The 23870-nt window shown below is 42.2% G+C and overlaps 1 protein-coding gene across 1 annotated transcript; it reads left to right on the top strand.

Moving 5' to 3' along the window:
• Window positions 1–2484: 2484 nt before the first annotated feature.
• Window positions 2485–23648, top strand: zdhhc13 (zinc finger DHHC-type palmitoyltransferase 13). The gene is made up of 17 exons (XM_056278564.1): window positions 2485–2533; window positions 3282–3505; window positions 9140–9262; window positions 10847–10924; window positions 11096–11240; window positions 11528–11592; window positions 12498–12660; window positions 12784–12909; window positions 12998–13131; window positions 13993–14095; window positions 15204–15326; window positions 15447–15509; window positions 15780–15873; window positions 16813–16896; window positions 16993–17150; window positions 19091–19188; window positions 22614–23648. The coding sequence occupies exons 1-17, from the start codon at window positions 2510–2512 to the stop codon at window positions 22750–22752; spliced, it is 1944 nt and encodes a 647-aa protein (XP_056134539.1). The 5' UTR covers window positions 2485–2509; the 3' UTR covers window positions 22753–23648.
• The last annotated feature ends 222 nt before the right edge of the window (window positions 23649–23870 follow it).

The following is a 23870-nucleotide window of genomic DNA, read 5'->3' as shown; positions in this document are numbered from 1 at the left end:
TGTGTGTGTGTGTGTGTGTGTGTGTGTGTGTGTGTGTGTGTGTGTGTGTGTGTGTGTGTGTGTGTGTGTGTGTGTGTGTGCGTTCTGTTCCAAGTGCATTATTATTTTGGGTAGACATGTCGGTTAGTGTGAAAGATAATGTTCTTAACTGAGGCTTTCAAAAGGCCCTCAGAGCTCTCCATACCTGTCAGCGATGGCATGCAGAGTGCAGGCTGGCATACTGCAGAGCTCATAAGGGGCTGCAACACAAGTACATTACTGCGGAAATCCGTCCGTTCTCCACAGAGGGGTGTAAGTTACTTGGGGAATGGATGGATCGCATAGACAGATAAGCTCCGCTGGGAAAATGCGTTGCCTTTATCCATAACTAGTAAAGTTGTCATATTTGATTTGTTCTTACTCTGTTTCAAATTTTCTGGGTATGTGAAATATGAAGATGACTTAATTGAATTCAACGTTGTAAGACTGGGTGAAACAGAAGACTCCACAGTAAATGTCTGTGATGTGTGGTTTTGCCAGAGGATTTGCTGGCAGTTCAGCTAAATCTAAAGTTGCATATTGATTCTGTAGTCTTGCTATTTATTTATTTGTTTGTTTATTTATTTATTGGTCATTTTGATAAATTTAATTACAGGAAACACAGAGAGAGGGGGAGGAGAGGGAGGCAAGCACAGGGCAGCACAGACAGGTGGACATACAGATATTGGCAGGACAACGAAAAGAAAGAAAGGTTGAAAGTGAGACAGAATCCTTCATCCCTTATGCTCTGACAATGCTAAGGGACACACACACACACACACAAATGCATGCATGGCATAGCTGAAAAACATACATGTAATGCAAAAATGTATGTAGCAAATTGCAGTGACAGAAAAAGATACAAACACATACACTCACACGCTACAGTTTTATTGCCTAATTTATTCAATATTTGTTTTGTTATTATTTCTATTTCTTTATCCTTTGCTACCCCAACTTGATTCATATCTCTTTTTTAAGGAGGACCAAACGAAAGGACAAGTCACAGATCAGCTGAGTTGTTTCGTTTGCAGTCATGTGACTTAAATTTGTGTTATGTACTTGTCGTTTGCAAAACAGTTTGAACTACATTCATGAGGAAACTCTAGTTAAGCTAATCACATTTCGGTTGAGGGTAGCTTTGATGTAAATCAGTTATGTTAAGTAATTGGTTGGTAGCTTGTAAAGTTCTGCTTTCATGGTAGTTTCCCAAAAACACTGGTGTGTTCAATGTCTTTGACAAACTACTATGTCCCTAAACAATGATCCCCAGTGAGAATGACCCCCTTGATCTCCGTCCCTCTTATAATTTGATTGGATTATCTCAACAACCGACATTGATTATCTTTCTTGTTGCACCCCTCCCTCTCTTCCGTCCCCCCCTCCCCCACACCACCCAATCAAATCGCAGAGAGAGATAATTAATTTCATGCAAATTCAGAGCACTGGTAATTGACTTTCGCTAGATCATCTCAGCATTTGGGCAAAACAGCCTTAATTTCAAATCATCCTGTCTCTTGCTGTGACATGACTGAAATTGGGCCCTTGCGGCACCTCCGCTAATCATTATTACAAATGGGACAAGTAAATGTTAAGCCTTGCACACGGCGGGATGGCAGCCGAAGTCTTCTGAGGTGATAACCGAGCAGTGCTGACGGACAAGCTGCAGTGTGAGGCTCACAATACACGAAAAGCAAATGCTGAAAAGTTAGAAATATCGTGTCTGTTTTAAAGCCAACATGCATTGCTCAACGAAGACATTTTGAATTAATAAACGTAAAACTAAGCACAGGGGAACTCTCCACACGAGTGTGAAGAACCGAATTCGGCTGCTTTAAAGGGATTATAGTGCCATCTTCCGGTAATTTACCGTTATTACTAAATTTGCGTGTCAGAAATGTGTCGTATTCTGCTTACACATTTATAAATCTGCTGTAGAATGTGAGGCCCTGAGTGCCACCTGTTGCACATAAATCACAGATTTGTTGTCATATATTTTATATTTCTGTGATTTCACCGCTATTTGTTATTTTTGTCCCCATTTAACATACGTTGTGTAGTAACATTAAGCAATTTACAGAATGGATTAGAATAATCAGTTTATTCTATCCCTATCGCGCATTTTCTTTTTCCACGTGTTGCAAGTCTGTCAATCAAGCAGCATCACCATCAGTTTAGAGACATAGCAAACTAGCGCGAATACACTATGGAAGCTCGGAATGGACAAAAATGGGCGGCACAGCAAATTGGACAACCTAAACTCGATAACGCCGTTGTTTGTTTATCGTGGATGCGGGTCAAAATAAACCCAGACAGCGTCTCAACAGGGCTCATATGCACCTGTTCACGTTGCGGCTCTCGTTACGTCCACACGGCGAACACAGACACTCGTGTATGGCGACGGGAGCGGGTTGTTTTATTTTGAAACAAAACGGACGTGACGTAATTCAGGACCACAGCAGGAAGCTTCCTCCCCACCTTTCATAACAAAATGGACTGGAATGAGGACAATAATGTAAGTGGATCGATGGTTATTATCAGATAATTTTGCAGGTATTGTGAGGTGGTTGATATAGTCTAGACCTACGCTGCGTCTAAATATTTTACTTCAAGGAGGGTTTTTTTTACGAGAGCTATTTGTTGTCGTTTTTTTTTCTTTCGTTTTAGCTCCTTGGTAACTTGATATTAACCTACGTTGGCTAACTTATTAAGTCTGAGACATGGAAACAGACGGGGGACTGCAGAAAGCAAGGCAACAAGCCGAGACAGGTCTAGTCATTGACTGGAAACTGTTAATAATCACACGAATTCAATTAAAGCCCGACATTCCCGATTTGCCCCTGCTCGATTTGACGCATTGATCACCAACGCAGGTTAAAACCTCCTTTCTTCCGCATTCGCGAGCTAACGTTGGCTTTATCTACCGCTGCTCCGTTACGTCTTCCACGTTTTATACAGATATCTGTATTAATTTCAGGAAAACGCCCCTCTCTCTCCCCCCTCAAACCAACCCATTGCCCAAGACTGCTCGCTAGTAGATGTTATGTGTGTTTAAGGTGGAGTCATTACAGCCGGTTGTTTCAGCCATCCACGAGATTCTGCCCCCATGTTTTCACGCACCTTATCGTGCAGTGGCAGTAGGGCTAACATATAGGTTAATTGAATCATGTGAACACTTGACAACATCTAGGATGTGTGTATATGTGTGAAAATGTGTATAGTCAGATTATAATGTATCTTTGTTGCTTTTGAATGTGACCTAGCCTCACCACCAGATGGGGGATACCTGTCACCATGGACATGGAGGTCACTCACACAGTCACGCTCCAAGAGTGCTGGGATATGGTGGGATGGTGAATGGCTTCATGCCTGCTTTTCATGGCCAGTTTGGTATAAGCACAGATAAGACGATGGACTCCGGTCAAGTGTCAAAGAAGCGGTCACATCTGGATGACAGCAGCAGCTGGGACATTGTTAAGGCAACACAGTAAGGACATTCCTGATATTTAGTCATCATGGATAGCATGATTTACTAAATGAAATATAGATAACTTTTCCATGTATGGGATGCTATTCCATATCATGACAGCAAACAAAACACAGACACAGTGTTTCTTCCCCCAAGTTTCATCCTCTTCAACTGATCTACACACCTCTCCTCAACTTTCACTTTTACAATCCTATTGCATCATCATGGAAATGAGTAATAAACTGCTGTCACCCCTACTGCTTTCATATGATTGGCTCTCTATATATCAGTCCACAGTTGATGTGTAGAAAGTGTTTATACAAAATTTATTGTTTATCATTCAAAAAAAATTAATTCACTCAGAACCAAGTGCAACAATCTCTTGATCTGTATGTTTCATGCATTTCCATTACTGGAATCCATAAACTTCTTTTGTGTAATCAGTTGGGCTCAAGCAAGAGACTGCTTGTACCTTATAGAAGTGACAAATCAATTAATTATTTTCTATTCAAACTTTTTTTTTTTGGTCCACTTCTACGTGCAATATACCAAGTAATAAGTACGTCATGTTTAGATTAAACTGTTCGAGCAATCCACCAAGTGATATTCCTATGTATGTTCCTATATATGTCCACAGGATGTTGCAATGAAACCTTCGATGTAGAAAAAAGAACTCAACAATTCAGGAGCAAAGATATATTTTTTATAGCTCAAAGTTGTTAAATGGCAGAACAAGCTTGTTTCATGCTCAGTGCACTCATCAGTTGCCTACATGGTTACAGTAAACGTCCTTATTTATACTGGTTGCCTACATTCTATGTGCGGTGTTCAATTTCAGGGTAGGGGGATGGGCCAATCTACGGTTAGAACATTGATGCATTTGAACTGTCCAATGGAGATAGAGTAGGGTACATTTAAACAAAAATATGGTAGACAGAGAAAATCAATGGCATAAAGACTAAAGTATGGATAAATGAACAAAATGTTACTTACACAATTAAATGGGCATACATATATTAAAAAACACAAAGAAAAGGTTATACACAGATATAAAAATATGTATGTTCCTATGTAGTCATATTCATGTGTATTCCATATGTAAGTGCATGCTTAATTGGCTCTTAAAACATATTCTAAATTTTTTTGGTAGGTTGTCAATTTACTTTCTATCTAGGTTGGTGCTTTACCAGGTGTGCAGACAAATGCTCAAAAGACAAATGCTCACAATACCAATAGAAAAAGAGACAAATGCTCACAAATTGTTTTACAAGAAAGGAAATCGATTTCATGTACATATTTTACTAGTGCATTGGGTTTTGAAAGTATTTGTACATATTTTCATAATTAAATCGATATGTAAACATATTTCATATTTGTATATCTGTATACTATCATTTTTCGCTGTAAATATAGATTATAAAACAATTTGTGAGCATATGTCTCTTTTTCTTTTAGTGTTGTGAGCATTTGTCTTGTGAGCATTGGTCTCTTGAGCATTTGTCTTGTGAGCATTTGTCATGGAACCGCTTTACCATCTCTTGCAAGAATTGGCACATACCACATATTAACAGACATTTTCTTGTGCTTCAAAAGGACTTATAAGGAACCTTTTCTTGTTTGTTTTGTCTTGGATCTACACCAGATATTCTATCAAAATTGAAAGCAATTATATTTGTTCTTGTGAAAATTAAAACAGAACAAATTTCCATCCTTATTAAACATTTAATAATAATTTGTTGTTCAGAACATTTGATAATAATTTGTTGTTCAGATTCATATTTTGGTTTCAGTCCTGTGTTTTAAGATTAAGTTGTTCTTTCCAAATCGATTTAAGCCTCCCAGTAGATGTCAGTAGGATTGTTGGGCACAGGATTGATGTGAACTCAGAAAACATGTGTAATTGTGAGATGTGTGATTCTTTTTAGCGCCATTGCTGGAGACCATTTCCAGAAGTAATGAAGAATCCAGAAGTCAGGCAATCACCCTCCCTCCCCGAAATATGAAAATGCATTGGGTTCATTTTCGGTGACGTTTCCCTGTCCATATCTATGTAGAAATCTCACCTCAAACAGCAGCCTGGATATTTACAGACAGAACAGTGGAAAGCTGATGACTCAGTTTCAGTGTAGCCTACCTTGAAATAGTTTTTTGCGAGAACCTGTTTTATCAGTCAAGTGGTAGTTTCATGTGAGTGGGTTGCTCACACATGAAATGATACCACATATAATGGGTCTGTAAGCAGTAGTTTATAAGCAGTAACTTGGATGTGTGCATGCTATGGCAGGAATTAATGGACTACATACAACAGCTCACTTAAGTCTAAGCTTCCTGTGCTGAGTAATCAGAGTCCAGTTGCAGCAGAGTAATACTTAGACTTGTTTGACTTTTTGTAGTGGTAAAGAGGAAGCATTTCTGCTAGATCGTAATCTGGCAATCTTTCCAACACAGTCATATTTGCATTTTTTTTCTCCATACCTCAGGAACACAACTGCTTTTTTTAACATTAATATGACACTCCCTATCATGATAAGTGCTGCTCCTGTATTTCCTTTTTAGAACAGGTTAAAATTGACGATCACACAATCTACTTTGCATCTTTTTAGTATGTTTAGTATGCTTTTTATCCTGTAAAGCTCGATGAGTCTGAAATAGCATTATTATTTTAAGGATTGTATGTCAGACATAAGAATACACTATATGGCCAAAAGTATGTGGACACCACTTCTAATGGGTAGATTTAGCTATTTCAGCCACAGCCGCTGCTGTTAGATGCATAAAATGAAGCATACAGTTATGTGATCTCTGTAGACAAACATTGGCAGTAAAATGGGACGTACTGAAGAGCACAGTGACTTTCAACATGACACTGTGATAGGATGCCACCTTTCCAACAAGTCGGTTCATCAAATTTCTGCCCTGCTAGATCTGTCCCGGTCAACTATAAGTCTGTTATTGTGAAGTGTAAACGTCTTGGAGCAACAACAGCTCAACCGTGATAGGCCACACAAGCTCACAGAATGGGACCACCGAGTGCTGAAGTGCATAAAAATCGTCTGTTCTCCATTCAACACTTACTACTGAGTTCCAAACTCCCTCTGGAAGCACAAGAACTGGCACTTGCTTGCGTTGGCCCCTGACTAGATCCTTGCTTGTGTTATATTAACTCTCAGATGTACGTCACTTTGGATAAAAGTGTCTGCTAAATGAAATTGTAACATTGTAACAACTGTTCGTTGGGAGCTTCACGAAATGGGTTTTCATGGCCGAGCAGCTGCACATGAGCCTAAGATCACCATGTGCAATGCCAAGCGTTGGGTGGAGTGAGGTAAAGAACACCACCACTGGGCTCTGGAGCAGTGGAAACATGTTCTCTGGAGTGATGAATCACGCTTCACTATCTGGTAGTCTTGACGGACCAATCTGGGTTTGGTGGATGCCAGGAGAACGTTACCTGCCTGAATGCATAGTGCCAACTGTAATGATTGATGGAGGAGGAATAATGGCCTGGGACTGTTTTTCTTGTTTTGGTTTACGCCTCATAGTTCCAGTGAAGGGAAATCTTAATGCTATAGCACACAATGACATTCCAGAGAATTGTGTGCTTCCAACTTTTTGGCAACAGTTTGGGGAAGGCCCCTTCTCTTTCAGCATGACAATGCCCCTGTGGACAAAGCGAGGTCCATAAAGACATGGGTTTGCCGAGTTCGATGTGGAAGAACTTGACTGGCCTGTCCAGAGCCATGACCTCAACCCCATCCAACACCTTTAGGATGAGTTGGAATGGTGACTGTGAGCTGAGCCAGGCCTTCTCCCCAACATCCATGTCTGACCTCATTAATGCTCTTGTAGCTGAAAGGGAGTGAATCTCCACAGCCATGTTCCAAAACCTAGTGGAAAGCCTTCCCAGAAGAGTGGAGGCTGTTATAGCAGCAAAGGGCGACCAACTCCATATTAATGCACATGGTTTTGGAATTACATGTTAAACAAGTGCATATGGTTGTGATGTTTGGGTGTCCACATACTTATGGCCATGTAATGTAGTACCAAACCTCTTTCAACTTCATGATGATAAATCTGATGCTGTATTTATCCCACAAAATGTGTCATCAGCATTCAAAGTACATGATTGTCTCAGCAAATTGGTGTAAACTGGCAACCAATTTTAAACCGGCTCCGACAAATTCAGGAGTCAATTTCAGTACTATTCCGAGAATGAAATCCTGTGAAGACATTAATTCCTTTTAAATTGGAGATGCCTCTTTATGCTTTTATTTCATCTTTTATTAATTATTGTTATTCTATTGAGCCATCTCATAATACTACTGTTGGTGTTTATTCTTGCTTATGATAAAACCAGGTTGAAAGGTGACATTGCATAACCTCAGATGTCCAATATCCAAATTAAGCTAAATTAGAATGAAGATTTCAGGTTTCACTGATTACTTATGAATCAGTCCAACTGAGATAGTTAACCCATGAATGGCTGAACTCTTCCTTTTATTAGGTTGTTTTATTCCCTTATGTATCAAAGCAAAGTAATAGATCCACAGCCAGAGCTCCTTTGATTATTCCGCTGTCTGAGCTGAAACACTTTTTCTCATAACTGAAGAACCTGTCTTAGGATACCCTCTTGGCCAACTCTTTTTTTTTTAAGACTTATTTTTATAAATAACAATTTAGCTGATAACTAAATTTTGCTGAAATCATTCTGTGGTCTTATTAATAATAATGGATTACATTTATATAGCGCTTTATCTAGACACCCAAAGTGCTTCACGTTGAAGGGGGGGGGCACTCACCTCAACCACCACCAAAGTGCAGCATCCACCTGGGTGATACACGACAGTCATTTTGCATCAGAACTCTCACCACACATCAGCTTGAGGTGGAGAGGGAGGAATCATTGAGCGAATTACACAGGGGGATGATTAGGTGGTCAGATGGAAAGAGCCAGGTTGGGATTTTTGCTAGGACACTGAGGAACCCCCTACTCTTTGCGATAAGTGCCATGGGATCTTTAATGACCACAGTGAGTCAGGACCTCGGTTTAACATCTCATCTGAAGGACGGCCTCTCCTACAGCACAGTGTCCCCGTCACTGCACTGGGGCATTGGGGTTTTTGTTGTTTTTATTAGGACCAGAGGAAAGACTGCTCCCTACTGGTCCACCAACACCACTTCCAGTAGCAACTCGTTTTCCCAGGAGGTCTTCCATCCAAGTACAAGCCAAGCCCATACCTGCTTAGCTTCTGTCATTCGGCAGAGCCGGTGTACATGTTGGTATGGCTGTCGGCAATTAGCAGCAATAGTAGGAGTATCATTAATTGTTGAGTAGAAGTGATAGTAGAGAGGACAATTTTAGTATTATTATTAGTCGTAGGAGTTATAGTAGAAGTTAACTAAGTATCAATAGTAGTAGTCATAGCATCTATTAATAGTCATCAGGTGTTTCCTAGTCTGCCAAATTAGAGCAGTGAGGTGGCAAAGCAGTCGGCAGTGCAAATCTTCCCTTATACAACCTGATGTTTTCTTGAAATGCAAATTGTTTTTGTCTCTTATTTTTCACAGCACTTGGAACTGCAGTTTCTAAAAGAGAAATGTTGTTGCCTATTGCTGTGGTCATTAACTGTTTTCTTTGTATAATTCATTTAGGTTTGGGATCTTGGAGCGGTGTAAGGAGTTAGTGGAAGCTGGTTATGATGTCAGACAGCCAGACAAGGAGAACGTCTCCTTGCTGCACTGGGCAGCCATCAACAACCGCTCAGAACTGGTCAAGTAAGTCTGGAGTCGACAAAATGGTAATGAAATACTGTAACTCAAATTAGACTGTATTTATTTCAAAATGCCATATTGTGATTTCATGGAGCACTGGTTATGAATAGAAGAATGGTCTCAATACCACCAATTGTCTCCATCATGTAGCTTTGTAAATATTATTATTTTTTTCAAATTCTGTAGCATATTATAATAAAAAAACAATCAATAAATGTCGCATCAGTTAGTAAAGGATTAGGAAGGGCGCTGTCCTGGTGATAAAAGTACAGAATAACCTCAGAGTTGTTGAATAACTCACGTTTCACACAAGCCTGTTTCCAGTCATGGACTTAATTTATTTTATTTTTTTCAATTTATCGTCAAACTTCAGTTCCCCCCCCCCCCCCCCACCCCTTCTCTCCCCAATAGTACTTGGCCAATTACCACACTCTTCCGAGCAATCCCGGTCACCGCTCCACCCCCTCCGCCGATCCGGGGAGGGCTGCAGACTACCACATGCCTCCTCCAATACATGTGGAGTCACCAGCTGCTTCTTTTCACCTGACAGTGAGGAGTTTCGCCAGGGGGACGTAGCGCATGGGAGGACCACACTATTCCCCCCAGTCCCCCCCCCCCCAAACAGGCGCACCGACTGACCAGAGGAGGTGCTAGTGCAGCGACCAGGGCACATACCCACATCCAGTTTCCCACCTGCAGAAACGGCCAATTGTTTCTTTAAGGACGCCCGACCAAGCCAGAGGTAACACGGGGATTCAAACTGGCGATCCCCGTGTTGGTAGGCAATGGAATAGACCACTACGCTACCCAGACACCCAAACTTCAGTTTTTAAACACTTTGAAGTATTACAGTGCACAACATAAGACAACCCCCCTCCCCCAGCAACCCAAAAAGGCCATGACATGAAGATTCAGTGAAAAGTTTTACCAAGTCAGATGTTGCCTTGTAACAGCTGGACTGAGCTGAGAGCAAAGTGGTTGTATGAGGGATGCTGAGGATGTGTATTATAGTTGAGAAAACCATGCAGGCTACCTGGGACACCTAGCAAAATATCCATTTAGCAGGTAGTACACAATCCCTCACACCTTAGAAATTGAGGCAAACACATTGTCATACTGTCCAATTATGTCCCAGCGTGATCTGGGGAATACAGCATTACAATTTTGTCAATAAACAGCATTTCACAACAGTAGAAATTAAACTGAGGTGAAGACCATGAAATGCAGTCCATAGGGAGAGGGTTCTTGCTTGTGCATTGTGCAGTTATTGAGGCCCCATCTAGAAAAGATAAGATGCTTAGGAAAAAACAAGCTTGGGGGACACATCTTATGTATTCCCCGTGAGACCATTTGGTGGAAACATAATCTCGAAACACAGAAACTAAACCTGCCATCCCTGTCTTTGTTGAAGCAATAGGGAAGTAATTATTACTGAAGGATATCCTTGCCGAACAATACCATGTGTAGCTCATACAGTAGGTTTCATACATTGTTTTAGTCTGTTTTTGAGATTACTTGTTGCTGCACATAAAAAATCCCTATAGATGAATGAAATTGACCTTACCTCATCTCATTTTCACTTGACAGATATTACATGTCCAAGGGGGCTGTGATAGACCAGGTTGGTGGAGACCTGAACTCCACTCCTCTTCACTGGGCCATAAGGTAACTATCACCATGAAAAGATGAATTGCTGGCTCCATGAACTGCTTGCTTTATGTATGGATAAAATGTGGTTACCTCTGTTGTGAAGAGTATTCAGTTCCAGCACCAATGCTAATAATTTGTATAGTGTGTCTGTGTGGAGGCTGACCAATAGTTTATGTCTGTGGGCAGGCAAGGCCACCTCTCCATGGTGATACAGCTGTTGCGGTATGGAGCAGATCCTTCTGTAGCAGACGGAGAGGGCTACCGCAGTCTCCACCTGGCCATCCTCTTCCAACATATGGCCATAGCAGCTTACCTTATGGCAAAAGGACAGGTCAGCACCCCCTCTCCTTGCTCCGTACCAAATGTAGGTAGCCATGTACTATGACGTACCAAAAGTATCCAGGTTTTCCTGCAAACTAGTCAATACACCAGGTTGTTTCTCTGATTATCACACTTTTGCCTCCACATGGTTGACTATTTTTGCTCTAGGCAATTTTGACTCATTGGTTGAGGTTTTTAGCATTTGCTTGTGGTTCTCATAATAGTAATAATAATAATAATAATAATGATTAAAAATTGTTCAGTTGAATATTCTATGAGTTATATCTTTACCTGCAGGAAGTTGACTACCCTGACTGCAATGGACAAACACCACTAATGCTGGCAGCCCAGAAAATTATTGGGTAACGCTTTGCTCTCCTCCATTTATGATTTAACCATCTATTAAAGTCCGTTTGTATGCAGAATTCCCTCATCACAGACAGTTGCATGAATGCCACCGTTGAAACTTTTTTAAACCATTCGGAGAAGTCCCCCAGATTGCTTGTGTAAATGACTTGACGCTATGTAGGCTCCACACAGAGCACATAAAGAAACTGGATCTCTGGCATCTTGTCTGTGGATGTTGGTTTTGGCTTATGCCGTGTGCCCCTTCTGTATTGAAATGGACGCTGGTGAAGTTTTTCAACATTGAGCCTGTGCAACAGCACAAGTGGCTCTTCCAGCAGACTCCATGGTGACTCCTAGTGGCATTAGAACAGCAATACCAAAACGCTCACAGCTTTCTCACGAAGGGTCAAACATGCCTGAACCTTTTTTTATGGGCTCGCAGTATTATAAGCTACCAACCCATGCACATGTTTTTGTTACATTTTTGATCCCTTTAGATTTCAACAAAGTTTAAGCTTAAAGCATTTGGGAGAATAAAATAAAAACATTATGAGTACACTAACTTGCAGCTAGCTCAGTAAAAAGTTGGAGTGAAGATACAGCTTTTATGTAATATTGGGGCCAGGGGAGGGATTGTGCAGATAGCTAGGATTAGTGTTATTGGTTTGAATTTTGCACACCTGCAAGTACACAACAACTTAAGCAACACTAAATAATCATTTTTTTCTTCCAGGAAGAAGAAGAAAAGCACTTTGACATAGAATATAGACAAAACTGTACAAATGATGTGTGTTTTTGACATACATTGATTTGGGCATGGATAATTAGATACGTGGATGAAAAAGACTTCGTTCTTTTCAGCATGTCTTCAAGTCTTCAGCTGTTATTAATTGGTGTCCCTCACCCCCCTGCAACCCAGACCAGAGCCCACAAGCTTCCTTATCAAGAACAACGCTTCAGTGAGTGCCGTGGACCAGGTCAGCCGGAACACCCCGCTCCACTGTGCCGTGTTGGCGGGAAATGTAGACGCTGCCCATATCCTGTTAGAAGCTGGAGCAAGTGTGGATGCCGAGAATATCAACGTAAGCTGCAGAGATGATCGATGACATTTCACAACCAGTGCTGTTACTCACACCTTAGAGTGCTGGTAGACTGTAAATGTAAGACAGCAGTCTGACAGTTGTGTGTTGAATGTCTGTCCTCAGGGCCATACCCCTATTGATCTGGCTCACCAGGTACACAGTCCCCTGCTCATCCACATGCTAAATCACATCAAACAGGAGAGGATCCGCTTCAATTCCCGCTGCCTGAGGATAGTCAACAGATACAGGGTACAGCCACCTCAGACACAACCCAGAGTTCAGACTTAAACTCCAAAATGCTGAAACTGTCTTCTAAAGCCCTCCTCTCTGTCCTTAGGTTATTTTACAGTTCTTGTTCTGCAGCGCTGTTTTCGGAAGTGTGGCCGCCATTGTGGATATGAACTCTGAGTCCTGGCTGCTTAAAAGCGTACTGCTAGTCTGTGTCATGCTGGTGGTCAATCTCACTTCAAGGTAAGTGTGTGTCCTCTGCCATGTCCTATTTCTGCCAAGGTTGTTATTTGACAGTTTTAGAAATAGAATTTGAATGAGATTGGAATGGAGATTGAACTGTTTGCCATGGTCATTTGAGTAGTTCAGAAGAAAATGGCGATTGTTGTGAATTGTTATGGTGACAACACACATCAGTGGGGCCATAAATGTTCATACTACTCCACTGCTTGTTTGGTCATTACTGCATAACCTCACCTACTTGGCCTCAGTGAGTCCGCGACTTAAAAAAAAGAGAAAGTCCATGACTTGCCGTAAGTAGTCAGTTTATATGGAAGTTTATACGGAAGTTAGCTCACTACAACGGTCACAGTTCTTTGCAATGGCAGCAGTTCAAATAAAAATGACCACCGCTCTGACCATCCTGCTATGTTGATTTGAATGGGAATGTCCGTTCTACTCTCATTCAGTTTCTATGGTTTTAGCATTTATTTACCAGTTAAGTCAACTTACAAAGGAAAGATGGGGGGACAGAGGGAATAACAGCAAAAGCACTGCTGCCGTCAGACCTGATGACACATGATTGAGCCCCGTCTAGTTGAGTGCAGCTAAATGAGGCTGTAAAATGAAGTTTAAGACCTGATTACACCATCTTGTGCTCTAATCTAACTTGGCACCTTTGCTACATGTCTTCCCCTTGCTCTAAAAAAAAATAATCTATAAAAATAGAAAATATATGCATCTCATCTACTAGTCATGTTCTGTTTCAGCAACCAGAAAGACATGTTGGGTAGACCCAAAGTGCTTCACAAAAATGCTATGTAATTTGGTCACAGGATAAAAGAAGTTTGAGGGTGAAACTTTTTTTTTTTTGCGTTTGGACAGGAACCTAACAGGTCCGGCCTTCCGCACTGTGTTTCCAGCTACAGCTCTGGCAGCCTCAGTGTTTTGGATGCTGGTCACTTGGTGTCTCTGGTTCCTGCCTGATATCCTTCATCACATGCTCTGACAGTCTGACTTTTTCTAGAGTTTTGATTCATGTGTTCGTTTCGTGGCAGAACGGGCAGTGGGCTGAGGTTTTGTCAGCTTTTAAAACTGCATTAGTTGATGCAAGGTATGAAGGTATACCGGGATATTCAGAAATCCCGAAGGTATGATTTTCAATACCATCAAAACTACAGACGCTACTCTTTCTATTAAACTGGTATGGAGATGCTGTATTAAGGCGATGTATTGTAGTGCACAGCACACGCCACCAGATGTCAGTCTGTACTGGTGGAACAGGTAACTGAGCTGAGAAAGACGCTTGCAAGTGGTGGGGATGACGTTACCGGACTAGTAAAAAAAGAAAAATGCCTCAGCCCCTGTTTGGGAGTATTTTGGGTTTAGTCCCGATGATAACGGTGAGCCAGCCAACATGGACGAAAGCCAACAAACGAATTATTTGGTGGTAGAAAGGAATAATTGGCTAGTAATTTCTACTCTATAGGTCTCCTAGCTTTTCAATTAAATATGACTAGATAGGGGATCATGAAAATATTGCCACATATAACTATTTTGAGATGACTTCTTCCAACTACAAAAGCAGTTTATTAGCCATATGATTTTATTCAACTACCAGTCTGCCACCACCACTGGCATATTATCTCTGTTCAGCCCACTGATGTGTTGGTATCCACCGCGGCAACATCAGTTCCTCTAGCAAAGTATGCTTAATCTATGGAAGAAGGCCACTTATAGCCTATCTATTCATTATTCTATGGGCCACAAGTATTTAAACCCAGCAAGACTTGTCTAAGTAGGCTAATTGCATATTACATACACAGCTTTGTAGGCTAGACATTGTCATACATGTTACAATGGCTTCTATCACCAGTAGCTCAGCTTTTACATTTTTGTTTGTTTTTGTTTTGTTTTTGGTTTTTTTACACAAATACTGTCCGGTGAAATGTCATGAAGGTATGAAAAAATAGATACCGCCCAAGCCTACTGTTAATCAAGTGGTTCCCTGTAATGTGAAAGGATCGTTTATACTGCCGAGCACATTGAAAATCAACACCACAGTCTACAAATTTCCCTTAACCATTAGTGCACATGAACCCAACGCCACAGTGCAGGTTCTGTTCACATTAAACGCCGCCTCTCTGCTCTACTACTACCTCCGAACCTGCAGAACAGACCCAGGCATCATCAAGGCAACAGAAGGAGAGAAAAAAATGGTAGGTAAGAGTTGTAAACTGAATAGAATTGTATGAATTCCCTTTTTGTTCCTCTCTAGCTTTTTGTGTTGATTGTGGGTTTTTTTGTTCGTTTGTTTTTGTTTTTGTTTTTTTTTGCAGAATGTGTTGATGCTGGCTGAGGCTGGTTGTCTGGACCCCAGGATATTCTGCACATCTTGTATGGTGAGCCAACGAAGAAACGAACACACTTCATTGAAGCCACATAACTTGCCGTTCAAGAAACCTGTTGATCAATTAAACACTGAAGCTGCTTGAAAGGCTCTGAACCCCTTCACCTTTAGTTCTAGTGGCAAAATGTTGAGTTCAAGAGTCAATGCATTACATTTACCCCCCTCATAACATGATGTGGCGTTCAGGGTGAGTAAGTGGTATTTTCTGACAACCAATGTCATATTTTACCTTTTTGTTTTATTTATTTTTTTCCCCACACAGTCTAAGAAACCCATGAGAACCAATCACTGCCCTGTTTGTGATGCCTGTATAGCCAAGCAGGACCACCACTCAATATGGACCAATAGCTGCATAGGTCAGTCACCTGCTCACCTTTGATGCATACATTGAGTTTAAAGGATTTGGAGTCTTTTGTCCAGCCAGCATTTCTCGACTATACAGTGTGCAATACGAAACAGCAATACAGCACAGTATTGTCCTGGAATATCCAGATATTTCCTATCTGTGATTTTTAGTTCTTACTTTTTTCACACTGAAATATACATCCATCCATCCAAACCACTTATCCCTTATCCAAACCGCTTATCCTGCTCTCTGGGTTGCGGGGATGCTGGAGCCTATCCCAGCAGTCATTGGGTGGCAGACGGGGAGACACCCTGGACAGGCCGCCAGTCCATCACAGACACCCATAATTCCCTACTTTGATGCCTGAATACTTTTAAGATATTAGAAGTTGGTCCGCGGTGGTGTAGCGGTCTAAGCATCGGCTTTGTGTCGATGCAGTTGCCCACTGGGGACTGGGGTGCACGCCCCGGTCTTGTCAGATTCGACTATGGCCGGACTCAGTGAAGCAGCAATAATTGGCAATGCTGTCTTCGGGAGGGGGGTGGAGTCGCCTTGTGTTCGTCACATGAATGCGTCTCTCTGTGTGTCGGAATAGCAGTGATTCGGCTTGGATTCGCCTAGCCACGAAAGTGGCGAGGCATCTCCTTCGAGACTACCGGCCGGAGAGATGCAGTTGGCGAACGCATGCAGTGCGAGAGTGGGTGTTTGAACTAAAATAGGGATCGATTGGCCACTAAATTGGGAGAAAGAAGGGAAAAATCAGAAATAAATTTTTAGAAAAAAAAAAAGCTATTAGAAGTTCTTAGTGTTTGTTTTCTACTTTGAAGAATTCATCTTGAGAATCCCGGCAAGGCAAATTCCAATAAGCTTATACACAATTCCACTTGTGTATAAGCTTATTTGGTGGTCCATAAACTTGAAGCTCAAACTGCTTTGTTTTTCTTTTTAGGTGCACGGAACCATCACTTCTTTGTTCTGTTTCTGGCGTCCCTCACAATGATGGAAGGGTGGATGTTTTACGGTTCTGTCATGTGTGAGTGACTGAACATACACACTGTTTCCACAAAGCTTTTTAATCTTTTCCTTTGGAAGGCATATGTTTGTTATTGGCTGTTTTATGATTTTTCAGATTGGTTCAACCACTGTCCCCTGCATTATGAGGAGCAGGGACTTTGGGGCGTTGTGTCTGCACTGGTGGGCTGCTCTCCCTGGGTCCTCAGTGTCTTCTGCCTGGCTCTCTACCACTTCTGCTGGTCCACAATTATGCTGCTGCTGCAGCTCTACCAGGTGTGTGTGTGTGTGTGTGTGTGTGTGTGTGTGTGTGTGTGCTGTCTGCTTTAATGTGAGTAGTGTGTGTGTGGAACAGAGAATATGTTACTTTGGTTGCTGAAAAAAAATGTCACTCACTTTGATTTTTAAGAAGCCAAACCATTGTGAATTACACAGAACGTTAGCACTTACTGCATATGTCAGTGTTTGTGAATTCACCATGTTTACAGTGGGGAAAATAATTATTTGACCCCTTGCTGATTTTGTAGGTTTGCCCACTTACAAAGAATGCAACAGTCTATAATTTTAATCATATATACATTTTAACAGTGAGAGACGGAATCCCAAAGAAAATTCCAGAAAATCACATCATATGAATTTATAAAAATTAATAACCACCTGATTTAGAAAAATTAAGTATTTGATCCCCTACCAAACAGCAAGTATTCTGGCTCCCACAAACCAGTTAGTTTTTCTTTAAGATGCACCCCCAATCCCAACTAATTACCCACATAAAATACACCTGCATTACCTTGTTACCTGTGCAAAAGATACCTGTCCACACCCAATCAATCAGATTTCAACATCTCCATCATGGGCAAGACCAAAGAGCTGTCTAAGGACACCAGGGACAAGATTGTAGACCTGCACAAGGCTGGGATGGGCTACAAGAGAATTGGAAAGCATCTTTGAGAGAAAGTAACAACTGTCGGTGCAGTTATCAGGAAATGGAAGGAACACCACACCACCGCCAACCTTCCTCGGTCTGGGGCTCCATGCAAGATCTCGCCTCGTGGGGTGTCCCTGATCATGCGAACGGTGAGGAATCATCCCAGAACCACAAGGGGAGAACTGGTTAATGACCTGAAGGCATCTGGGACCACAGTTACAAAGCAAACGGTTAGTAACACACTACGCCATCATGGATTAAAATCCTGCAGCGCACGCAAGGTCCCACTGCTCAAGAAGGCACATGTACAGGCCCGTCTGCAGTTCGCCAATGAACACCTGGACGACTCAGAAGAGGCCTGGAAGAAGGTGATGTGGTCGGATGAGACCAAAATAGAACTTTTCGGGCTCAACTCAACTCGCCGTGTTTGGAGGGTGAAGAACACGGAGTACAACCCAAAGAACACCATCCCCACCGTCAAGCATGGGGGTGGCAACATCATTCTTTGGGGGTGCTTTTGAGCCAAGGGGACAGGACAACTCCATCGCATTGAGGGGAGGATGGACGGGGCCATGTACCGTGGAATTCTGGACCAACACCTCCTTCCCTCAGTGAGAGCGCTGAAGATGGGTCGTGGATGGGTGTTCCAACTCGACAACGACCCAAAGCACACCGCCAAAGCAACCAAAGAGTGGCTGAAGAAGAAGCACATCAAGGTTCTGGAATGGCCTAGCCATTCTCCAGACCTGAATCCAATCGAAAATCTTTGGAGGGAGCTTAAAATTCGGGTTGCCAGGCGACAGCCTCGAAACCTGAACGATTTGGAGGCTGTCTGCAGGGAGGAGTGGGCCAACATCCCTGCCGAAATGTGCACAAACCTTGTCAGAAACTATAAAAACCGTTTGACATCTGTGCTGGCCAATAATGGCTTTTCTACTAAATATTAACATAATGTTTGTCCAGGGGTTCAAATATTTATTTTGGACCAAAAATATGCAAATAAATTCATAAAATTCATACAACGTCTTATTCCACTTTTTTTGATCATATTCTGTCTCTCACTGTTAAAATGAACCAACGCTTAAAATTATAGACTGTTGCACTCTTTGTAAGTGGGCAAACTTACAAAATCAGCAAGGGGCCAAATAATTATTTTCCCCACCGTACATGCTGCATCTATTCATTAGCTGATTAGTGCATTCTCTGTTTGCTGTTCTTTTCTTAATGGCAACATGAGATCAGATGCAGTGATAAGATGAGTTATGTGTCCCCTTGTCATTTTTACCAGATTACTTTCCTGGGACTGACCACAGCTGAGAGGTCCAATCTGATGCACCACCAGAGGAAACTCCCACAGTCCATCTCTCTGAAACATAACCCCTACAAGTAAGTTTGTTAACACTGATGTTATCTTTCCTTTGCTGCTGAAGAGTTTATTTTGTGCTTACAAATGTTTCTATTCATGTTTCGTGGATTTATGGTGGTTTGAGCTCGCTCCTGGAAGTTATCTGGCACTTGATTTACTGTAAGTCAGAGAGAGAAATCTACATCAAATGCTCACTTTCAAAACCTTGTGAGCCAGACCAGGTTGGAGTCTGGCTTCCCTCTCTTTGCTAACAATATCATAAATAAAGTATCGGTTCAAAAAAAAAAGAAAATGGGCGGTCCAACCACAGCTTCTGAAACTGAGCTAAGGAGCTACATATACTGCTCAAAAAAATAAAGGGAACACCTATAAACACAATATAGAGCTCGATGAATGAAATATTTCAGCTGAAAATCTTTATTTATTAGACAGAGGAATGTGTTTAGAGCAAAATAACCTGAGAATGATCAATGGAAATCAAAATCATTAGCCCATTAAGGTCTGGATTCAGAATCATACTCAAAATCAAAGTGGAAAATGAGAACATAGGCTGATCCAACTTCTGTGGAAATTCTTCAAGACGATTCAAAATGAGGCTCAGTAGTGTGTGTGGCCTCCACGTGCCTGTATGCACTCCCTACAACGTCTGGGCATGCTCCTGATGAGACGACGGATGGTCTCCTGAGGGATCTCCTCCCAGACCTGGATCAGGGCATCGGTCAACTCCTGGACAGTCTGTGGTGCGACATCGCGTTGGCGGATGGTACGAGACATGATGTCCCAGAGGTGCTCGATTGGATTCAGGTCTGGGGAACGTGCAGGCCAGTCCATAGCATCAATGCCCTCGACATACAGGAACTGCTGACACACTCTGGCCACATGAGGACGAGCATTGTCATGCATGAGCAGGAACCCAGGGCCCACTGCACCAGCATATGGTCTGACAATGGGTCTGAGGATCTCATCCCGGTACCTAATGGCAGTCATGGTACCTCTGGCTAGCACGTAGAGGTCTGTGCGGCCCTCCAAGGATATGCCTCCCCAGACCATCACTGACCCACCGCCAAACCGGTCATGCTGGAGGATGTTGCAGGCAGCAGAACGTTCTCCACAGCGTCTCCAGACTCTCTCACGTCTGTCACATGTGTTCAGTGTGAACCTGCTCTCATCTGTGAAGAGCACAGGGCGCCAATGGCGAATCTGCCAACCAAGATGTTCTCTGGCAAAGGTCAATCGGGCTGCACGGTGTTGGGCTGTGAGCACAGGCCCAATTGTGGACGTCGGGCCCTCATACCATCCTCATGCATTCTGTTTCTCAGTTTGAGCAGAAACCTGCACATTAGTGGCCTGTTGAAGGTCGTTTTGTAGGGCTCCGGCAGTGCTCCTCCTGTTCCTCCTTGTACAAAGGACCAGATAGCGGTCCTGCTGCGGGGTTGTTGTCCTCCTGCGGCCCCCTCCACGTCTCCTGGTGTACTGGCCTGTCTCCTGGTACCTCCTCCATGCTCTGGACACTGTGCTGGGAGACATATCAAATCTTCTTGCCACAGCACGCATTGATGTGCCATCCTGGATGAGCTGCACTACCTGAGCAACTTCTGTAGGTTGCAGATACCGCCTCATGCCACCTCTAGTGGTGCGGGCACTAGCAAAATGAAAAACTAACCAAAGATCGGCCAGAAAAGATGAGGACAGGCAAATGGTCTGTGGCCACCACCTGCAAATCCATTCCTGTTATAGGGGTTGTCTTGCAAATTGTCTAATTTCCACCTGGTGGAAATTACACAATTTACCAAAAGGTGAAATTGATTCACAAATCAGTGTTGCTTCCTAACTGGACAGGTTGATATCTCAAAAGTGTGATTGACTTGGAGCTACATTGCATTGCTTATGTGTTCCCTTTATTTTTTTGAGCAGTGTAGTTGTGGCCCCTATAGAAAAATTGGAGTGAAGTCCATAAAACCAGCCAATATACAGCTTTCTATGATATAGCATTCCTGATACGGATTGCTCTACCATATACCACTGCCTCCATCGTTGGATACAATTCTGCTCCAGTTCTTCACCATCTCAGTTGTGTAGCCCTGAACACTTTCATTTGGCCATCCATTTTTGGGGCAGCTCTGTCTTTTTGAAATTCCTCTTAAAGAGAGGGCTCTCTTGGAAAACGCTTTCTACTATTCAGGTGCCCACCTGCCATGTCTTAGTACGAATATATTTAACTGCTTTGTCATTAAGACCTTTGGGTCTGATATAAATCTTCCTCTCAGTATCATGTCAATAATGTGCTGTCTCCTCTCTTCATTTCTTTGCCGTTTCCTTATTTTATGGTGGCAAGAATACAAATTGCTGCTGCAATGTGTTTTAAACCTGTAAGGCAACCAATTTTATTTCAAACCATAAGCTTTTTTTTGTTGCTTTTTTTTACAGTCAAGTCCCCCATCTCCATTCTCTTGATGCAACTGTGTTAAGCTACTTTCACATCCAGAGCAATCACTAAATATAGTGGACATTGCAAGTGTGATTTCACCCATTGGTTTTTGAAGGGCTGTTTTGAAGCCAGGAAATTGTTTTTTGAGCACCAACATGCTGTACTTTTTGTTGTCAGATCTTTGGATGGAACCAAGCAGCCACATGTGTGGGGGAATTTTATGACTGATGTATAAGAGGCAGTAGAGACAGTTCTACCATCGCCCTCATTGTGTTGCAGTTGAACAATGTCATTCACAGTGCAACACCCAGTTCTACTTTTATTACATTGTCTTAGTGGCACAATTATTTTAAAATCACCATAGAAGGGCACAGTAGAAAGCCACTTTATTTTGTCGTTGTACAGGTTACAATGAAATTTGTTCTCTGCATTTAACCCATCCTATTGTATAGGAACAGTGGGCAGCTGCAGCGCCCAGGGACCAACTCCAGTTCTTCTTTCCATTGACTTGGTCAGGGGCATAGGCAGGAGTATTAACCCTAACATACATGTCTTTTTGATGATGGGAGGAAACCGTAGCACCTGCAGGAAACCCATGCAGACATGGGGAGAACATGCAAACTCCACACAGAAAGGACCTGGGATGGCCTGGGGTTTGAACCCATGACTTTCTTGCTGTGAGGCAACAGTGCTAACCACAGTGCCACCATACTGTTAAGTTAAATTAGCAACTCAGATTATACGTATCTCATTGTAGGGAACATTAATAGACTTTATATTTGTACTGAGAAGTGGGATTGTGGTCTCTTTGACTCAAGTGGAGGTGGACAGGGATTAAGGTTGTACTGAAGCCAAACAGCAGAGGGCAATAATGGGACTGCCTCTGATGCTGCTTCCGCATTGGCTTCAAAATCATTGGGTCTATGATGATAAGAAGGTATCTCGTAGCATCTCTTAAAAGATCTTCTCCTGCCCAGTGAGTGATCTGTTGTTTGTCTTCTCTTCATTTCTTTGTAGTCTCGGCATCATGCGGAACCTGGTGTCGTTCTTCCAGATTCGGTGTTGTGGGCTTTTCAAGCCGACTGTGATCGACTGGACCCAGCAGTTTCCTCTAGGCCGGGATCAGCACCTATTTGGACATGCTGACATGGTTTGACACCCCCCCCCCCACCACCACCGCCACCACCACTGCCACCACCCCTCCAGAGAGGGTGCGAGGGTCAGTTTTCAGTGGTTCAGGACCAAACTAGAGAGAATATTTATTTTTTACAAATATCTTTTGACTTATTGAAGGGAGTGACCCACTATAAAGGGAGAATGTGTGAGGAAGTGTGTAGTGATTGTTGAATTCAGTTACTCAAAGTACAGGCTGCCTTAAACTTGACCACAGTAAAGTGAAAGGTGAAGTTAATTCAGCTTTCAAACGCTTAAATTGTATATGAAGGTTCTAATTTTTTTTTATAAAACATGTAAGCATATTTTTATCATGTTTTCTTATAAAAATATTTTAAATGAGTATATTTTATGACTTTTGTATATTAAAAAAAAAACAGCATGCTTTTAATAATGAATGGCTTCAGCAGTACTCTGGGTATCTTGTGCCTGTCTTTTAAACCGGCTCCACGTGAACACCATGCATGCAATCTAGAGTTTCTCACCTGGTGTACATCTGTTTTTCTTTTCAATCTAGTCTTCAGGTCTATTAAAATCTACATGTTATCAACCGAGGCAACGCAGAAGATCAGCAGCCTTAATTATCCATAACATAATGGGACTTTTTATCTTTAGATATATTGACGGGTCACAGCTATCGGTGTCAGCGCTGGTTAATGTTGTCAGGCGCGCCAATGACGTCACGCCATGAGGTCATTCTAAGATTTTTGCACTTTGGTTTTGCAAATTTGCGTTATTTTCTTTCCAGACATCTTGGTGCATGCTCTCAATAATCCAGGTAAGAAAATCAAAGAAGGTTGAATCAGTTCATCTGGATACAATGTTTATTGACGGATACATTTCATCACTCATCTAAGTGATCTCTTCAGTCTAAACTGACTGCAGGTATCCCCACCCTTATAAACAATACAGTTATGCAAATATGGGTGTGACCATTAACTAGAGTTTCAAAGGCCATGTGTACTATTCATAGAGGATTAGGGCATGCATGTTGCCATCACGGCATTGCAAGATGGCAACAGATGTATAACGTCCAAAACCAACGACCAGTTTTATGTGCAAATATGGGTGTGACCATTAACTAGCGTTATAATGGCCATG

This window comes from Lampris incognitus, chromosome 4, assembly GCF_029633865.1.
Source record: "Lampris incognitus isolate fLamInc1 chromosome 4, fLamInc1.hap2, whole genome shotgun sequence".
In the NCBI taxonomy this organism is placed as follows: Eukaryota; Metazoa; Chordata; class Actinopteri; order Lampriformes; family Lampridae; genus Lampris; species Lampris incognitus.
Note: the sequence above shows the minus strand (reverse complement) of the source record. Positions and strands in the feature narration are given on the sequence as shown.